Here is a 20,275-nt window from a genome sequence, read left to right on the forward strand (position 1 = left end):
ACTCATTTTGTTCCTGATGGTCTGGACTCCACTGACTAAAATGTTCAATTTTCCTTTTATTCATTTGTCAGTGAGCACAACTGAAGGGGAATCGACCCAAATGGTCTCCCACGTGTATTCTGGTTCTATTCACATGGAACGGCATCTCCCTTGCAACCAGGAGAAATGGATCAAAACCTATATAAAAGCAAGGCTGGAGCGCACCTGCAGCCCTGTAGCAACTTTGTCAATATTTGTGGAGGAAAATAAGCAGTGAATGAGAATTTTGTGAATGAATGAGAATAGTATTATATCGTTAGCAATGTATTGTGATAATATCATATCATGGGGTGTTTGGTGATTCCCACGTCAAAGCCTAGCACTGAGGTTGGCAACCTGCAGCTCACGAGCCACTGTACCGTAACCATAAACCTATTTATACATTTACTATATGTCATTAATACATGTACATTAATCTATCCTGTCCTAATTACATGTAACATCCTTGTTACCCGAGATTGCTGCTCTTTTTCTCCCTTCATTTGGAAGGAGCCACAACAGCGCTTTTGAAGCTGAAGGTTGCTAATGCCTGGCCTAGCCAATAGCGAGGCTCTACAAGAGCCAATAAGAGACTTTAGGTCAGTTATATAAAATGATCTTGTCTTCTCAGTAAGATGAGGTCACATGCTGTAAGTGTGAGAAACGACAACAATGAAAAGTTTGATCAGTGGAGTTTAATCCAGTTTGTTATTTCATACATGTATGCTGGTTTGAAAGAGACCAGTTTCACTGTGTGCACTCAACCAAGAGCAGAGAACCGTTTCAGTAACATTCAGTCCAATCTGACTTCACCTTAACAAATGCTTTTGAATCCCTAATGAATCTTTTTAGGTGTTTTGGTGCTTAAACATACTGCCTTGTAACATTCATCAACTGTATAGAGATTTTCCTTTTTTGCTGCAATGGGAAGTTTCTACTGCAGAAGGTGTGTCATTATAATGAAATGACTGCTGGCCATCTTTGAATATGACAGACCACGTGTGGTGTAAAACCAGCAAAAGGTAATTCACTTTCCTTCTCAGGTCATAAAACAAGACACGAGTTCCTTCTTTAATATTATGAACAGCAGGTAAATATTTAAAGCAACGGTGTCATCTTGCAAATAGTGCGTTTCACTGTTGTTTCTTTGCTATGTAGCAAAATTGGTCTGCTATGTTCATTCTCGCAGTGTTCAATCGTTTCCCTGAGTCACTGACCAGGTTTCTGTCTTCTAATGTCCATGTAATTGTGTTAACTATGGAGGGACAAGGAAAATGAAGTGTGGTGTGGTCTGGCCACTGGCCTTACACTTGTTTTTAATTGGTGATTTACTTGTAACTCCCCATATACAATATCTCTATCCGGTGTACATACGTGTGTATATATGTATATATATATATATATATATATATATATATATATATATACACACACACACACACACACACACACACACACACACACACACACACGGTTTTTCCAAAAACTTAAAACGTTCCATGCAATGATCCAAATTAAAATTATTTAAACCTTATATTTTATTAAACATCAAATATTTAAAATGGGGTTTAAAAAAATGTTTATTTTTAAATTGATACTGGGAAATTTTTGTTGTGTCCCATTTCTTTTGTTAAAAAAAAACATCTGTGTGGGCTCCATTAAAGCTGAATGATATATACAGACCTTTTCCCCATTTTCAAGAAAGACCTTAGAGTTTCTCAGTCAAAGAGTGGTCCGATTGCATTAATAAAGCATGGCTCCACGGTAGAAGTTCAGGTGGCTTAGCTGGCCTGCCTGCAGTCCTGGCCTGCCACATTATGAAACAAAAAATAAAGAAAGAATAGAATAGAATAGAAAAGAACAGAAAATATGACAGAGGCTCTGAACTGTTGAGAAGTTCAAGGTCTCCATCAACCTAGAAAATATTTTGCTTCCAACACAGTTCAAAGAGCATAATTTATAGATGAGCTTATGCAATGCAACCCACGATTTGTAAGCAATTTCATTTTTTTGTTATTTAGGCTTTATGCATTTCTTTATGCATTGGGTGTCGGAATGTGTGGCAGCTGATGTGATCTAGTTGCAAAATGGTCTCCAGTTTATTGTTAGTTTCACAAATGTGAAAGACTTTCTTTTTTTTAACGAAAGATTCATTAGGGAATACAAAGATGGCAACGCTTGGAACTCCAGTCTGTATCAATCTCTTCCCAAGAGCACAACAATTCAGGTAATTCTAGACATAAGCTTGTTTATGACACATCATTCTCAAGATTTGATAAGTCCAAGTATACAAAAGTTGTTTAAATTGGCATCTAATGCTCACATACCATCAATATAGTTTCATCAAAACCACAAGTTTCCACTGTGATCTTATTTTGAAATAAGCTTATACCACATACAGTAAATAACCATTCATGCTGTGGTAATCATCTCTGAGAACCGCTACACATTTACAGATGTCCAAAAGAAAAAGCTCGCCTCTGCTATATGTATCACATGGTTATGGCTATCTTTCATCTTGCAAAACAAATGTGCTTTATCCACCCACTAAGAGTTACTGGTAGAATTAACGTCATACACAACGAAGGACCCGTCAGACACTCTGACGTGAAGGCATTTTCTCTGTCGTTTGGCTTTGTGTAAAAAACTGGTGTTTTACTTAAGGGGAGGACTGGCTAGCAATCGGTAATTTCATGAAGTTTTTCAGGAAACAACTATTTTCTTTCAAAAGAAAAAAACATGTTTGTATTTTCAAACAATGAAAGTGTACGTAAGGAGACTTTTTAAAAGTAACTAATCCTTGAGTAATTACAAAACCTTCCTCTGTGTCAGTGTGCTGCTCCTGTCTCAAAGTTGTGCTGTTGACACTTTCGTGCACATGAAGGGGAGTACAAATCGCTCCAATTTCTTTTTTTCAATTTCTTGTAAAATCTGAGGCCAACAGAGGTAAGGTGTTTTTTACAGGCCTGTCAGTGTGCACGTATGTTTTTCGTGTTTCACTTCAGTTTGACTGTAATTACAGTGTATTTAGAGTGTTTTCATCATCCATGTGCCACTGTGTGTACTGGATCTCACTTGGAAGTGACAGCCTTCTTAGTAACACTTGCTCTCCTGCTTCCTCCACCTCCCGCTCCTCCTCCTTGCCAGAGATGGCTGGGGATGGTGAAGGCGTCCACGCTCATGCCCATCGTTTTAGAGGGGATGGCACTAAACTGCTTCCTGTCTGAGCTGTATTTGTAGATGGACTCCACCTGAATGGAGCTAACCGTCCGTGGGCCCACCCCAGCCAATCGCGCAAGCTCCTGGGTGTCAGGGTTCATGGTGTAAACGCCTCGAAACTGGCAGCTGGAATCGCGGAAGAGGATGAGGAAGTGGTTGGCAGGACTCTTCTCCATTTCCTGAAGTTGGAAAAACATGAATAAAAGATGCAGTAAGCATATGTTGCATCTGTGAGTATGGTCTACACCAGGCATGTCTAAAGTCTGGCCTGGGGGCTGATCACAGACATCGGTCAGATTTTACATGGCCCTCGCTCCTACCTTTAAAATGCATTATTTATGGCCTGCCACCAATAACAGAATTAATAAAGTGTCATTTATTCTCACCTCAGTGTAGCAACACCAGTAAGTCACTGAGCTACTGATATTCAGCTTCAGGAGATAATTCTGTTATTCTACTCTCTATATGTGAATGAAAAGCAGATTTATTTTGTTAAGGCTTCAAAACCAGATCACCATAATGAAAATGTTTGTGTTAGTAAAGTAAAATGTAAAAAACAGCACAATGTTTATGCTTCAAAAAAGGACGTGAAGGATTATTGGTCCCTGGGTGATTTTAATAAATATGGTGCCTACAGTTACAGAAATAGCAGAATTCACAATGAGCTTGATTAAAAGTGAAGTAAAATGAGTCCTCTACCTCAACAATCTTCTTTTTTTGAGACTCGTTGACCTTCCCTGCGAGGCAGCAGCGAGAGAGCGCGTTGTGAATGATGAATTTATTGGACTTGAAACTTGGTTCCTTGAAGAGTTTTGGACCTGAAATGTAAAAAAACAAAACAGACACGCTGGTTTTTGCAGACCAACTACAGCTGAAAGCATTTGGCTATTGCTTACAAGTACAAAGGAACCGAGTGATCACGTTGGACTTGCTTAACGTTGTACCTGAGTATTCTGGGGCAGGTGAAGTTCCATTTGAACCACTCTCCGAGTCCTTCTCTCCATTTGTCAGTCTGCTTGGTGTTACACAACCTGAAGGTGAATCAGGGCGGGTGCTGCAGAGAAACCAAGAGTGCCCTGGTCGCATTATGACATCATAATAGACAGCAGAGGTAGGCAGATTGATCCAAATATCGTTAATATCAATATGAATATTGGTACTGTATTTAAAATCTCGCTGTGTTGATAAACTGCCCTATAAGACGCTCGTGAAAAAACAACAAATTGTTGCATTATTGATGTCAACAGATTTGCCAGCATCAGGAAGTACAGGTAGTATATTTTCTAGCATGCCGGCTACTTTCTGATGAATTGGAGCAATGTATTGAACATAGAGGATAGAAACAAACTAAATTATTGAAAAACTATAAATAAATCTGCAATCCACAACCAGAATTTTCTTTTCTGAAAATTTTGAGTTATTAAGTTAAATTTTGGGGAAAATAACTCAAAGGTAGGTATCAATATTTAAGTTAATAAGAACAAAAACAAATCCTATTTTTTCTGACTTTCTAACTTTACCAATGGAATTTCTGATATTTCACTCGGATGCAAACACCTGGCCAACTAACCAATGCTGCAATTTCTTAAGCTATGCTTGTGCTGCTGCGACCTGACAATGCAGCAGTGTACCTGCGGAGTCTCTTTGTGGGGTCACCACCATTGTTTCCTGGTTCGTCTGTGGCTGCCAGGTTGAGTGAGGAGTGAGAATAGACTCTGGTCAACTTAGTACCTGGGGAAGCAAATGGTAGAACATAAAAATATTGCAGTCATTCAAATAATGTAGAAATACTTTTTTCGAAACTATTTTGGCTTTACCAGTCGCTCCCTTGGCGGGACTCAGAGATAGCTGCGTTTCCTCTCTGGTCATGCTGCGAGGCCGGGAGCGGCTTTTCTTAGTGGAAGTTCGTCCTTGGTTAGTCGATTTTTGCTTAAGAACTTTGTCCAGGTCCTCCATGAGTCTGAGTTGTTGCCGCCGTGCGTACTCCCCCCGTGTAAAATCTCCACGGCGAGCTGGAGTAGCCGGAGGTGTAGGAGAAGGTGAGGTCGTGGCTGCAGGAGGTGTGCTGGAAGGTGATGCCGCTTTTTTTTCTGAGGATGCTAGTCTAAACCCAACCAAACAAATTTAGGTTAATTTTACACACGTGCAGCTCGAATTTGGACTTGTTAATCAACAAATTCAAGAAATCTGTGGGGATTTACTTTGTATAGTTGCTTTCACAAATTTATAGAAATACTACCTGATTTCCTTTTCTTGCTCATTCCACTGTCTCCTCTTCTTTAGTTCCTCTGTTCTCTTCTGCTGTCGTTCTAACAGTACCGCTCTACGTTGAGCCATCTCCCCTTCACTGTGAACCTCGTCCTACAAACAAAGAAGCATATAATTCATGTGAATCCAAAATACACTTTTCCTTCTCCATTCTCTTTTGCAAGAACTCACCTTGAAAAAAAATCCAATTCCTCCTTTGGCTCCCACTTCGTTCTGCTCTTCACCTGGTTCTAACATCTCCGCCTCTCTTGCATGTCCGCCTTTCGATCCAATTTGTTCTTTTGGCACATCGCTGTCTTCTATTGCCAAATTTAGTCGCTCTATTGGATCCAAAGGTTCGGCAGGGAGTCGTTCTGCAGGTTCCACAGCGGATTCTGTGTGGTCGCTCATGGAATCGGAGGAGAACTCCTGCCCCTCATCAGTTGGTTCATCGCTTCCCCCCTCTGGTCCCCCAAGAGATGATAATGATACTTCAATCAGGCTGCATTGCTTTCCCGCACCCGCGGCTCTTCCTCCTTCACCTCCTGTGCTGTACGCAGCAGACATGGACAAAGTCTCACTTTCAAATGAGCACTCAGAAGGAGCACCAGAGCTGCTCCCTCCAGCAGCTCTTAGACGATCTTGCCTGGGTTGCGGCAACCCTCCAATGACCCCTGTGTCTTCCTGCTCCAACTCCAGGCTAAACTGGGTGGGTGTTTCACTTGAGCCTGTGTCCGAGGTGCTCTCAGCGGCCTGTGGCTGCTGGGTAGCCTGGGGAGACTCCTGGGGAGTCCGGGGTCCACCGATACGGAAGGAAGAAGAGGTCTGTACCTGACACTTGCTGGGCGACACTCGCCGCAGGTGTGGGAGTGTGTCCACAGTTTGGGTCGGTGTCAAGACACGATTGAGCGGAGGGAATTTAAGTTCGGAAGGCCGTGGGTGAGGCTGGTGTTGGATACGTGGATGGTGTTTGGGGCTGCGGGGAGTGGACTGACTCTTAGTGCGAGAAGCTGGGCAGGAGGAAGATATAATAGTTTTTGGTGATGTGGAAGAGGAAAGAAGATGAGACCGGCGTGATGGGGAAGAAGCAGATGGAGCATTGGGATCAGCAGGAATCACCCAAGCTTTACTGGTAGTCCTGGTTGGGGGTTTTGTCGGAGTTCTTGGTGGTGTTTTTGTTGGAGTGTGAGGAGGGGTTTTGGGTGGTGTTTTGGTATTACTTCTAGTTGTTGATTTTGGAGTTGTTCTGAGCATATTTTTGGGTCTTTGGTTGCTCATGAGTTGCTGTTGCTGCTCGGTAAGTTTCTGCATGTCCTTCTGTAGCGACTGCAGAGCCTCACTGAGTTTCTGCACCACCTCGTTGTATTCCACTAAAACGGCTTCCCCCACTTTCTCTGTTCCTTTTTCTTTCTCTGATCCTTTCTTACTTTCAATAGAGAATGTGACCTGTTTCTCTAACCGCGGAGGATTGGAAACAGATGGCTTTTCTTTCTCCTTCTCACCATCTTTCTTTTCTTTCTCCTCCTCCTGTTTCAGTTGTTCCTCCATGCGAGTGAGACGCTCATCAAGGGTCAGATTATCATCCGCTGCCTCACCCCCTCCTTCTCCTTGCTCTCTTTTCAGTTGAAGGAAAGCGGTTTTTCCAAGCCGCTGCCTGTGCTTGGCAAAAATAGCTTCGATACGTCTTTTTTGAGCTTCGATGCTTTTGCGTTTTTCCTCAAGACGAACTCCCAGTTCCCAGGCCTCAGAGCCAGGTTCCGGACCTCTGGGACCTGGGCTGTCCTGGCACCCTACTGCACCTGCTGGGGTGGAGGGTGTGTTTGGAGTTGCTGGGGTTGTTGGAGTCTGAGCAGAAGCAGACTCTTCCCCAGGAGCGGCAGGGTGTCTTCTTCGGTTGTCTCGTCGCTCAGCAAAGCTCGTCATGCGTGGACTGTTGCTGGTGCTGTGGTTTCCCTGACGACCGCTACTGGGTCGTATGTTACCCGGGGCGTTTCTGGGCATATCGTCCGATGCTTCCGAGGAGTCGACGCTGCCATCTCGCAGTACAGAGTCGTCATCACGTGACATATCAGAACGTCCTGACCTCTCCCGGCTTTCTCTCCTTCCTTGCCTTTCATTGCCGCCCACTTCTCCTCCAACTGGCCGGTAGAGGATTCCGGAGCGACACGGAGCAGAGCTGCTGAGCTGGGGATTATCCTCTTCAGGCGAGTGCAGAAAGAAACCTGCTGGAGCTCCTTCAGGACGTAACCTGGGCTCTGGCCTGTCTGCCAAAGCTCCTTTCCCACCTTTCTCAGGTACCCTTCCCTTCTTCTGGTCTTTGCTGCCCGGTCTATGGACGACCTGCATCGCCTCCTCAATGGTCGGCAGCTCTCCCATTTGTGCAGTGTGTGCATATGGACCCCAGGAAGAGCGCTGCGATGGGGCTGAAGCGCTGACCAGGTGGCTGAGATCCTCCGGAGGGCTGTACGGGACACGAGTCATCCCCGCTGATGTCATCGGGGACGTCATTGCCGGGATGGCGGTGGCGAGGCTGTCAGTGCTGACGGAGCGAAAGACAGAATCTATTGGGTTTCCCATGACAATGTCAACATCACTGTCCAGGCCAAATGGGATGCTGAAAGTCACTGCTGACAGAGGACGACTGCAGAGAGGTGGGTGACAACGGAATGATGGATAAATGGATGAGTTGCACCAACAAGTATGGAAAAGCAGAGTCCACGGAAGCCAAAGTAAGAAGATTAAAAAAATTAAGATAAAATATGAGAGCAACACAACACTTACGATAGAAACAACATAAAGGGTTTAAGGATATCTACCTGATTTGTTTCTTTGTCCAGCTTTTGTTTTCTGCAAAGAAAATAACTTATAAGTCTCACACAACAGCTAATTGCACGCAAATGCAAAATAGCAATAGGCATAAAAGATGCGTGCCCAGTAACTGTTACCTGGTGAAACTGGAGAGGAGATGGGTACAAATGGTTGTTTAAAGATGAAAGAAGGAGAACCGCTGAAAAGGGACAACAGTGTTACACAACACAGCCAATTTTTGTCTGTGGTCCATCTGTTTGACTCAACAAATGGCTTGATTAGGTCCTGTTTGACTGTATTCAGATTTATTTCAGTTGAGTGTTATTTCCTACCCTGTAGTAATTTGGGTTTAGTGACTGGTCTTTTTTTTTTATAATATTTCTAACCACTTTTTGTATATGTACTTGTATGTGTGGCATGCTGGTACCTGTTGCTGTTACCAGTGACAGGACTAATACAGTCAGTTAACCCTGAGACATCTGAAAGGTACAGAATGCAGTGTTACAGTCAGTGAACAAATGTGCACAAAGCCAGTAAAGCAAAGAAATTCTTATTAACGTGGTGAAGTCACAAACCTGTGAGGTCAATGGGCTGTACGGGCTGGACAAAATCAGGTTTCTTGATCTCAAACCACTCCAGCAGCTCTGCTATGAAGCTCATGATGTTAAGCTGAGGAAAAGAGTGTGTTAGCGTGACATATGGACATTATGAAGACAGCATCAGCACTGAATACATTACTTTAATGTCACGCCTCAAATTCAAGATAACTATATTACTATAACTATAAGATAGACCTTTCAGACATAACATTATGACCACCTGCCCAGTATGGTGTTGTTCCGCTTTGCTGCCAAAACAGCCCTGACTTGTTGAGGCACGGACTCTACTAGGCCCCTGAAGCCGTGGTATCTGCACCAAGATGTTAGCAACCGATCCTTTTACTCATGTAAGTTGCAATGTGCCTCCATGGATCAGACTTGTTTGTCCAGCACATCCCACAGGAGCTTGATTGGACTGAGATCTGGGGAATTTGGAGGCCAAGTCAACACCTCAAACTCACTGCTGTGTGCCTCCAGCCATTCCTGAATCATTTTTGTGGCAGGCCATCAGGTAATGTCATGCTACAATGCTTAGGTACCTGGTACGAGTCAAAGTAACATCCACATGGATGTCAGGACCAAAGGTTTCCCAGCAGAACGTTGCTCAAAGCATCACGTTGCCTCTGCCGGCTTGGCTTCTTCCCTCACACACCATCATCCACTTGATATAAAAGAAAACGTGATTCATCAGACCAAGCCATATTCTACCATTGCTCCATGGTCCAGTTCTGATGTTCATGTGTTCATTGTTGGTGCTCTCAGTGGTGGACAGCGACCCTGACTGGTCTGCAGCTATGCAGCCGCATACACAACAAACTGTGATGAAGTCTGTACTCTGACACCTTTCTATCAGGGTGATCATGGCTTAAGAGTTGGGAGTTCGCCTTGTAATCGGAAGGTTGCTGGTTCGAGCCCCGGCTTGGACAGTCTCAGTCGTTTTGTCCTTGGGCAAGACACTTCACCCGTTGCCTACTGGTGGTGGTCAGAGGGCCCGGTGGCGCCAGTGTCCGGCAGCCTCGCCTCTGTCAGTGCGCCCCAGGGTGGCTGTGGCTACAAAGTAGCTTGCCATCACCTGTGTGTGAATGAGTGGATGACTGGATATGTAAAGCGCTTTGGGGTCCTTAGGGCCTAGAAAAGCGCTATATAAATACAGGCCATTTTACCATCAGAACCAGCAGAAAGTTATTTGGCAATTTCGTAATGGACTGGTTCTTATACAGTGCTTTTCTACTCTATCTGATATTTGGCATGCAGACTGTAGCAGATCGAACCAACAACCTTCCAGTTAGTAGGTGATCCACTCTACCACCTGACCTACAATAGTTCGTCTGTTGGATCAGACCACACAGACCAGCCTTCACTCTTCACTTGGCCGCCCATGACCCTGTTGCTGGTTCACCGCTTTTCGTCCCTTGGACCACATTTTGACAGATACTGATCACTGCAGACGAGGAACACCCAACACGAATTTAGATGCTTTTTAAACCCTTTTTAAAGTTTAGCAGACGCTATGGCCCAATCATGCAGCCATCACAATATAGCCCTTCGCTCAAATCTGTACCCTTGCCCATTTTTCTCTTGCTAACCCATTAACTTTGAAGCCAAAGTCTTTACTTCCTCTCTAGTATATCCCACCAACTCACGCCATGATGAAGAGACGATCAGTTTAATTCACTTCATCTGTCAGTGGTCATAATGTTATACCTTTTCGCTCTAAAAGCTGGCTTCTGTTGCCCTCTAGTGGTTTAAATTGAAACCAACTGGTTTACATTCAGACCACAAACATTTTTCAGCCTATAGAAAGGATTAAGTTAGGAGTAAACACCCATACAAAGTTTCTCTGTTAACTAACAACAGTTTAATGTCAGAGACCGTGATGCTTACATGCAGAGTCAGTGGCGCGTAGAGCATATCCTCCACAGCAAGGGGGCAGCAGCTCTGCAAGCTGCTCTCACAGAACTCTTTGATCAGCTGCAGGTTGTAGAGAGAGTCAGCTACTGACATGGTATCCTTCAGACACACATCTGGAAGGAGTAAACAATGAAAAACAATGGAACAATGCTGCTTCCAGATGTTTGTAAAAGAGAACTTTAAATATATTTGCTTCAAATCAAGATAAGAGATGCTTTTTAAACCCTTTTTAAAAGCAAAATCTAAATAGAGAACATGAGAGGCACTATTGCGTTTTGTGACTATACTGATGTACTAAAAGTTACACGAAATGCATTAACAAGCAACATTTACAGGAAATTGTATTTTAAATTACAGCCCTATCACTTAAGCTGTTGAGTATTTTGAAGCGCACATTAACTAAATATAAATATTTCATCATCCTATCTGTACGTCTATGCACATCTATGCATGTGTGTTAGTGTCTGAGTTAACGTGTACCCTCTAGAGGCAGCAAGCTGGGGCAGTAATAGTGCAGCACAGCAGCTATTGCGCAGCCGTTAGACAGATCTTTGACCGCAGAAACCAGAGGGAAAGTGGGAGTCAACTTAGACTGCACTTTGTCCTTCCTATAGCGAATCTGGATAAGAAAAGAGAGGGAAGGAGAAGAAAATTGACATAGGGGGGAAAAAGAACGTTTTGCAAAAAAAATAAATAAGTGAGACTAAGAGTATACAGGCAGGGAAACGGGCTGTTTTTAAAGGGATTCAGAGAGCGACTCAGAAGTAGCAAAGGAAATATAAAATCAGCCAGCGTTGTGTTTCCGTCAGACAAGAAACAAAAGCATTGACTTAAAGTGTGAAGCCAGCCAAACGCCAGGAAAAACTGCAAAGAGAAGAAAAGCCCATAGAAACAAAGCACAAGACCAATGATGCCTCAAGTTTGTACACATATAGACACAGCAACCAGAAGGTGCAGTGCAACAGTTAAAAAGGGGCATTGCAAACAAAGAAAAAAGACTGAAAGAAAGACGTGAAAAGGAGGATGTTTGTTTTTCGGTGTCCATGCAGTGGTAATGGGCACTGATGACACTGTGAGCCTTTGCTTCTAATTGGCATTGATTAAATGAAAAAAGTAAAAAAAGAAAAAGAAAAGGTGAGTCTCGCAGCTCAGACGCCGCATCAGTCTTTGACGTCCACATGAGATAAACAAACCCAAAAACAAGGCATCTGTAACGTAAGCTGACTGTTCCACAGCCTTGTTGGAGCAGGACAAAGAAGGCGCGTTCAGCTTCAAAGGGTAGCACACAGTGGCGCCGTGCCTCCTATAACAAGGCTCTGTAACACACAACGATAACTATGGAGAAGTTGTGTTAAAGGCTAATGAGTTTTAAAGTGATCCATCCAGCCTCGAGGTTGGAGTGGTGGTTAGCTCGCAGTCAGCTGTACGGTCAGTCACTGGTCGACAGCGTGGTAGGTGAGGTGTGGCGATTGGTCGGTTTGTCGGTCAGTCAAGTGCAATGGTACGGGAAGCGGGGGTGGGGGGAGAGGGTGAGAGAAGAGCGAGGTGTTATACGTTACCACTGGCGGCTTATTCCCCGACTCCTTCAAACAAAAAGCGATAGCATGCTGGATGGGGGATGGCAGAGAGAGGGAAACAAGCATAAATGACAAGGGGGCCGCTCATCATGGGAACCGCCACACCAAAAAACGTCTGCTCAGGGGGGAGAGGACAGAGCGATGGAGGAGGAGGAGAGGAAGGGGACAAACCAAGGGAGCACAGATGTCTTTTAATAACCACTTAATAAAGGTCACTTCACCTCTGTCGCCTCCTTCTTCAACAACTCCTCCTCCACCTCGCCTCTAAAAATCTGGCTCATTTTGAAATGAAACTGATGACTGAATGTAACAACGTCAGAAACACCCAGTGTCCAAAACAGCATCAGTTGACAATAATAAGGAGTTTCGGGACATAATGGGGCAACAGATCGGTCAGCTGGTATTAAGATAAGTCTACTGGACACTTTTTATGAGGAGACAGGTAAAAGGTATGTGTGGGCATTTCCAGCAGGCACAATAATGTCAGCCGTAGCAGATGGACAGACAAAGAGGACAACAGAGAAGAGAAGAGTACACTTACGGGGACTAGTTTCCAGTACCACCGGGTGGACTGACACTGCCAGAGATCAAGGAGTGACACAGACAAACCGAGGGGAGAAAACAGAAGAAGGGCAAGGTCAATGTTTGAAGCTGCAGCAACATAGCAATGAGGCACATACATGCTTTATTACATGTGTTTGTTGGCAGTATTTTACCGAGTCCTGAACAGGCTGCAAGTCTGTGCAATTCTGTGACTTAGGCGGCTCTTCTTCTTCTGTGCTTTCTCTTAGCTTCTGGTTCAACTGCAAATGTAAGACAAACACTATTACAGTAGAACTCACATGATTTCAAAGTTACAATGTTTTATCACAAGAAATAAAATGTTTCTTAGCCAATGCTAGCTAACGTGCTAGCATTAGCTGATAATGAAATTATAATGATAATTTCTTTAGCTTAATTAGCAAGTTTCACTATCCCAGCTGTCATGGCGTGAGAGATGGGGGACATCATGGACTGTAAACAAGTCTGCCCATTTTACAAGATTCGTTCATTCCACGAGTCAGAAACAACAATTATCCAAGATACGTTCACAGGCTAACAACATGTGATTGACACGTCGTAATCCAATAAATGTATGGTTTCACAGTCAGATCCTCTCCTCTCTTTTCACACCCAGAATCAAAACACCATTCTGTGATTGTGGAAATACTGATGCTTTAAACCAGTAGAAACCAGTGGTTGTCATCATAGTAGTTATGTCCGTCTCTTGACAGCATCCATCTGAGGATGAAATGGTCATGTAAATCTGCATAACTTTGAATCTCAATACAATTTCATCTAGTGAGGTTTTTTTATGTCTTCTCTGCTACAAAGACCAACGCTTCTTTGTATCAGGTTGTAAACGTGTTTATTTTTGTTGTAAAGCTGGACATTTTAACAGTCGGTGTGGATTGATTCGCTTTTGGAGCTAACCTCAGGTTGCCACTGGAGACAATGCAGAGTCTGTGGTATTTCAGCATTCAGATTCTCATGACTAGTCCTGTCAGTGATGTTGTGTTATGTGTGATAACTTAATCTAAGGCTTTAAACCAATAAAAACCATGAACTGGGACAGAAGTTGAATCTGCTGAGACCAGCAGAAATCACCGATGTTGTGTTCTCACCCTGTTGACCCAGAAGAGCAGTCCATTCTCCCACGGCGCTCCAACACCCATCTGCTCTGCCTCCACCGCCATTTTCACCTGACCCACCGTCTCTTTGGTAGCCAGTGACATCAGCGAGTCAATAAGGGCGAGGTGGGCTTTCTGCACCAATCAGGGAGAAGAAGGACCATTTAAGCACCTGAGTAGCTGGTATGACTGAGACTGAAATGTTGGCACAGTTGGAAAGGCCAGTCTGAAGATCGTGGTAAAGCACTTCTATTTTCCTTCCTGTAAATGATCCAATCTTACATTGGAAACCTCCTATAAAAATGTTTTCAAATTGTATTTAAGTGACTATTCAAATGCTACCTGAGATGCTGAAAGCATTCAACCACTTGCAGGTTGAATTTAAAGTAGAAAATACGCCATCATACAAATACACAACACACACCGTTTTAATAGGGCTACTGCTAAGGTCCTCCTCTGTGACATCGGCATCCTGGACCTTCGGAGCGAAACCTTTCTTAATGAGGAACTGCAGGAGGGCAGAGTTATCAGCTGGAGACCCCTGCGATGCTGGCTGAGAGACCCCGTGTGCCTGGGCAAGCAGTGCCTGAGCTCTGCAGTAGATCTCCGGGGAGAGAAGCAGCTTGGAGACAGCCGGCTTGAGGTGCTCTTGTTCATACTGGTCCTTATAGAGCGGATCGCGCAACTCCACCGGAACGTTCTCTGAAAAGAAAAGGACATTCTCACTTTGGTTTTTGGAAGAAGAGTCCATATTAGCAAATATTAGCAGCCAACAGGTCTTCTCCTGTCGGCTGCTCTCTTTAGGGGTCACCACAGTGGATCACCTGCCTCGCTCTCATTCACATGGTGGTCAGAGCTCACTTCACAGGCCAGATTTACTAACACACTGTTCCATCACAAACTGGGTTTTTGTTGGAATTTACTAAGAGAGCACAGTGACAAGAGGTGGGAACGTAGAGCTTTTTGCAACTGACCCTGTCGCATTTGTGATTCTGGAAGTTACTCTTTCAAGGCACAAAATATAGAGAAGGGACTATTTAAATCAAGCAGATTATTCTTAATTGTACAGATATTTAACACTGAATCACACCTATTACAAGGTAGCTGTAGCTAAGGAGGTAGAGCAGGTCATCTGCTGATTGGAAGGTTGGTAGTTTGATCCCTGGCTCCCTTCAGTCTGCATGCCAAATATCCTTGGGCAAGATACTAACCCGAAGTTCTTTGCTGATACATCCAATGGAGTATGAAAGCTAGTTAAAAAGCATAGAAAAAAACTTATTTGAGATTTGACTTCCACGCTATTTTGACCTGTTCAGTAAATCTGACCTTAAATCTTCTTACAATTAGCATATTAGCTTAATGGATGTTGCTAGCATGCAAAGGTAAAGAGAAAAATTCTTTATGAAATATTTTTAACTGCCAGTTTGACCAGTAGCAGCTTTTGAAAAAGAGGTTTGAGATTAAAGCACCAACTTCTAGCTCCTCTTTACACACCGATCAGGCGTTACATCATGACCACGTGTCCAATAAGGTGTTGTTCCCCTTTTGCTGGAAAAACAGCCCCGACCTTTTGAGGCATGGACCACTGAAGGTGTGCTGTGGTATCTGGCACCATGTTGTTGTCAACAGATCCTTTATCCTGCTGAAAGAGGCCACAGCCAACAGGGAATACCGTTTCCATGAAAGGGTGTACCTGATCTGCAACAATGCTTATGCTTAAAGAAACGATGCTAGATGCAAAAGATACAACTGTGTTTAGAAATTCAAAGGACGGTCACTGAATGGTGCAAGCTGTACACTCATCTATTATCTCCAAGCCGAGATCATTGAGAATAAGAACTTGTCCACTTTATACAAGAGCTACATCTCTTAGGTGCATGTGAGCCGATATATATGAGGAGAAAACACTGAGCTTTCCTGTGCTGTGCTCTGGGAACGGTAAAAACTGCCAGATGGAATTCTGATGCAGAGAAAGGCTTTATGAAAACACTGCCCAATGTAAAATAAAGGCTGCAGCAGTCACACAGGCTGTTTGCAGCCAGCCTTGTCACATAAACTGTGGAAAAATATAAATAACTTATGGAACACACTGAAGACGTATTCCCACAATGGAAATCTGTGACGGAAAGCTACAGAATCTGACTGCAGGAGGCAATAATGTCATCATCTTCATGTACAGCTCAGCTAGGTTACCCAGACAAGAGAGTGTGTGTTTGTGAACATGTCCAGTCCGCTAGGAGTTGGTCAGTTCATAGACACATACACACTGTGAGCACAAAAACACACAATTCCCTGACTGACCCATATTCCAACTTGGCATGATCTGGAAGACTGGAGTAGATTTGAAGGAACTCTCAGAGCTCGCATGACTTCCGTTCACTCTGCAGTCAGTCCCTGATCTCTTTAAGTCTCTGCCATTATTTTCTACCCCCTCACTTCTTCATCCATCCACACACATTTTCAGAGTGACCCGCAATGAGCGCCACAACTACTCTCCACTGTCGTAAGGCTTACTTATGTAACTGAAACTCCTCCTTCCTATGCTGTGGCCCATTTCTCTGAGGAGAGGAGACAAAAGATTTGACGAGCACATCGATTACACTGAGCACACACTGCAGTGCAGTGTGAAACACGCGCACTGTTTTTGGGGTTGGACCCCTTTGCCTTTCAGACTCTGTAAAGAGAGCTGGGAGGAAACAGGACTGCGGTCACTATGGGAACGATGAAAATGGAAAGTGGCCATTTGTCCCAATCCCAGCTGAGGCAATGAGACTGGACTGCAGAGTAGGGAACATTACAAACAGGACTGTGGAGCTATCCATTTAAATCTTTCTACCACAGTGCAAACACGTGTTTAGGGAAGCAGATATGGATTATTTTCTCCATGGATTGACGTGCTAATCATTCTAAAAACAATGAACAATGTCCAGGATAGATTTCCAGAGCCAATCTCAGACTCTTCAGACTCTTCAGATTGTTTCCTTGTGCATCCATTATCCCAGAACATGAAAAACATCCTGTTCTATCAAAGAAAAGCAGAATATTCCACAAGTTAAAATGGGAATTTGTAACATATAAGCTTGAAAACTGAGAGAAGGTACTAATGTGCTTGAATTCAAATGGTTCCTCTGTTTAGACGAATTTAAATTCATGTTGAGTTAAAGTCCACTCATCATTTCAGGGTTACATGTGCTGAAATTGATGATTTCCTTACTACCAGGGAAACCTATGAATGTCTTTCAGGACATAAATTTAAGTCAACATTATTTTGGGTTGCATCTGAAAAAGTTGAATGGTTGCTAAATCCCCAGCACTCACAGAAGGTGGTTCGGTTCTAGTTGGTGTAGACCAAAAACAGAGCTAAAACTGATGTGAACACATACGCATGTGGTGACTCTCGGTTTGTCACTTCTCGTGAGTTAGAAATATTTTATTGATGATGCGTGACTCCTGCTCAGACAGGACAATCCTGCCAAAGAGGATTGACTCTCAGTGAGGCCATTTCCTGGTTAAATAAAGGTCACAGAGTCTTTACTAGAAGACTATTACCTAACTTGACTTGGAAACCACATGATACCAAGAAAAAAAATACAACTGGTTTCATAATGTCTCTGTTTGTTTTAAAGTGACACAATCATTAGATAACAGCTCTCTGCGGTCCTGTCCACTGTTTGGGTGGAATAATAAACCTCGTCAGTGTGAGGACAGTGTGCATGAATCTCATGTGCGGCTTTATTAGTGCCATTTTCTTCGGGGATTCCATTAAAAACTCGACAAGACACCCCAGTGGACATTTTCCAGTTGACGGATAACAATGAAGCCTCCCTGCTGAGAGGCTTACAGCTCATCTCTCCTCCTCTCTGCTGTCCTGCGCTGACGGGGAGGCCAGACACAAATGTGATATGAAATTCTGTCTAAAGCCATTACTGCAGCAGATAACCTGGATTATTACATGCGCAGGTTTACTACTGCTTAGTTAGCCTGCTGTGTGACATCACTGCATTAGCCAGCACAGTCTGAACCTTCCCACATGCACATTATGTGAGATTGGGTCATGTCACATTTGTCATGCTAACAGGAGGCCGGAGGTAGCCACAACACTAACCAGAGCAATAGCAGCTGGCAGGATACTGAACTGCTTCAAAATCAAATACGGTTTTGTTTTGGTCGGTTGGTCTGATCAAATGACAAAACTGCTGATTGCAGACCCAGCCACGCAGCATGATGTCACCCGATACAGAGCAGGCATAAAGTGCACAAAGACCAAAGCTGACCTAACATTTCTTTCACAGTGTAACCAAAATCTAAACAACGTGGTCTTCATGAGAGGTGGTTTAACGCAGCAGGATGCTGCACCTACACCTGCTTGCAGCATTCAGAAACCCTCTGCATTCTTTGGCCTGTTAATGCAGGGAGGAGGTGGCACTTGTGCCGGGTTTATTCAGAACTTCTTCAGGGAATGAATGCGTGTGGTGCAAGAAAGCCATCCATTGTCTTAGCAGCCCCACTGTGTCACCTTCACCACACCGTGCGTGCGTAACAGTGACACAAATATTATGCGGTCTTGACCCATTTAGAGCAGGCCCACGCATGAGCTATACATACACATTTTCCAAATCCACAAAAAAACCCAACAAATAAATTTGCCCGTCGTTACAAATCTCTCCACAGGCCTGACTGAGCCCGGCTCTGACAAAGGCTTTGTTGTCCGGTTCCTCCACGCATCACGCACCACTGAGGAGATTCCTTCTGACAAGCCTCGTGCTCACGTCAAATAATTGGCTAATATGATAACCTGCACGCGCTGTGGAAACTGCACACCCGATAGAGGGGGGGAGACGCTGGCGCAGGTTGACCACGAGCATCGTCGGGGCTGAGGATGATAATGATGGATGACGCGGAGAAGGGCTTTCCTTTGAAGGCAGATAGCGGGGTTAGACGGACTCGGAGCTGCATATGGAGCGGGATACAGCGGGATAAATTATTAAGCGCCCCACCCAAGATGCGCCTCAGCTGTGGGTAGAGGCTGGAGGGTACCTGCAGAGCCGTAGGATTTCGACAGCAGCCACCGAACGCTGGCGCAGATCTTGGCTCGATTGAAGTCGTACTGGTCCAGCGGTTTGATCTCCGGCACCGAGAAGGTCTTCTTCATCGCGCTGGGAGAGTCCACCATGGCTGCGGTGTACCGCACCGAAGACACGGAGGCAGCAGCAGCAGCACCGGGGAAATGTGAGGAGGAGGGATGGAGAAGGAGGCGGGGGAGGAGGGGAAACGGAGGAGGGCTCTGCGATTTAGACTGAAGACAAACAAATGAATGATAATAAATCAGTTATCACAAACAGAGGGTTGATAATAGAAACGTGGTCTGCTGACAGATTTGTTTCTTTTAAAAAATAAATGTCACACTGGTGCCACCAAGCCGGCTCCACGCCCCCCTAAACGTCACAAATCAGCCAATGAGGATGTTTCTCAGATCGGCGATGCTCTCCGCAGCAGCACAAACAGCACTAACAAACCTCCGCTCCGGTTCACAAGAGCACATTGATGGAATTACCCGACGCCACTTTTCAGCCTGTAGACTCGGCATAAACGCGAGTAACAGCCTCCTTCCTCCACACGGCGGCGCCCTTGAGCAAGGCATCAACTCGATCGCTCACACGATCACTCACTACATCTGGAAAGTATTCACAGCGCTTCGTTTGTTCCACATTGTGTCATGTTACAGCCTTATTCACGTTCATTTTCACACCGTATTCTAACGCAGTAACCTCAAAGAGAAAGTGAAAAGTTTGCGTGAAATTCTTGCAAATTTTACCCAAGCGTCACACAAATGAGTAGCTTTACTATAGCCTACCGAACCAAACTACAGAAACAAACAAAAGATTTTATGATAAAAGCAAACTGAAGCACTCTGACACCCCCATGAACCTGTGAACCGAGGGCTAGACCTTACATAGATTTGTCACCCTAAGACCCTTACATGGTCTTGTTATTGATAAGTTTTTCCTCCCATGTGATAGTTAACCTAAAAACCAGTCTGATGCTCTTATCTGGTTGGGCCCTTGGAGGTTGAAGGTTTGCATGACCACAAATTATGAAACAGCTGCCTGCAGACAGAAGAAAATGCTGAAATTCATTCAGTGCTGAAACTGCCAGCTCGGCACCCTATGAATTTAGACAACCAAAACATTGTAGCGAATATAACCAGTGTTAGGTGTTACAAACT

The 20,275-nt window shown here is 44.2% G+C and overlaps 1 protein-coding gene across 5 annotated transcripts; it reads right to left on the reverse strand.

Annotated features, from left to right (window-relative positions):
• Nucleotides 1-693: 693 nt before the first annotated feature.
• On the reverse strand, nt 694-19,523 carry LOC120746434 (calmodulin-regulated spectrin-associated protein 3-like). 5 transcript variants are annotated; one of them, XM_040052121.1, is made up of 19 exons: nt 19,087-19,523; nt 14,474-14,751; nt 14,044-14,184; nt 13,072-13,182; nt 12,921-12,956; nt 12,362-12,409; nt 11,283-11,421; nt 10,776-10,915; nt 8,868-8,961; nt 8,720-8,771; nt 8,430-8,491; nt 8,301-8,331; nt 5,677-8,023; nt 5,477-5,598; nt 5,055-5,341; nt 4,869-4,968; nt 4,182-4,291; nt 3,937-4,055; nt 694-3,416 (listed from the first exon to the last, which is right to left on the reverse strand). In XM_040052121.1, the coding sequence occupies exons 1-19, from the start codon at nt 19,220-19,222 to the stop codon at nt 3,090-3,092; spliced, it is 4,680 nt and encodes a 1,559-aa protein (XP_039908055.1). In that variant the 5' UTR covers nt 19,223-19,523; the 3' UTR covers nt 694-3,089. The 5 variants fall into 5 exon arrangements, with proteins under 5 accessions (XP_039908055.1, XP_039907809.1, XP_039907879.1 ...); XM_040051875.1 differs by having other exon boundaries at nt 5,677-8,125; nt 19,087-19,522; XM_040051945.1 differs by having other exon boundaries at nt 5,677-8,125; nt 13,096-13,182; nt 19,087-19,521.
• Nucleotides 19,524-20,275: the final 752 nt, after the last annotated feature.

Source organism: Simochromis diagramma, unplaced genomic scaffold, assembly GCF_900408965.1.
Source record: "Simochromis diagramma unplaced genomic scaffold, fSimDia1.1 OVJJ01000798.1, whole genome shotgun sequence".
NCBI classification, from domain to species: Eukaryota; Metazoa; Chordata; class Actinopteri; order Cichliformes; family Cichlidae; genus Simochromis; species Simochromis diagramma.

Bases quoted from the DNA above. Each gene is read 5' to 3' on its own strand.
- LOC120746434 (XM_040051875.1), bottom strand. From the start codon at position 19,222: ATGGTGGACTCTCCCAGCGCGATGAAGAAGACCTTCTCGGTGCCGGAG. The intron at 4,292-4,868 runs GTACACTGCTGC...GTTTCTCTGCAG, and splicing joins CCCACAAAGAGACTCCGCAG to CACCCGCCCTGATTCACCTT. The intron at 3,417-3,936 runs GTAGAGGACTCA...TTCCAACTTCAG, and splicing joins AAAAAAAGAAGATTGTTGAG to GAAATGGAGAAGAGTCCTGC.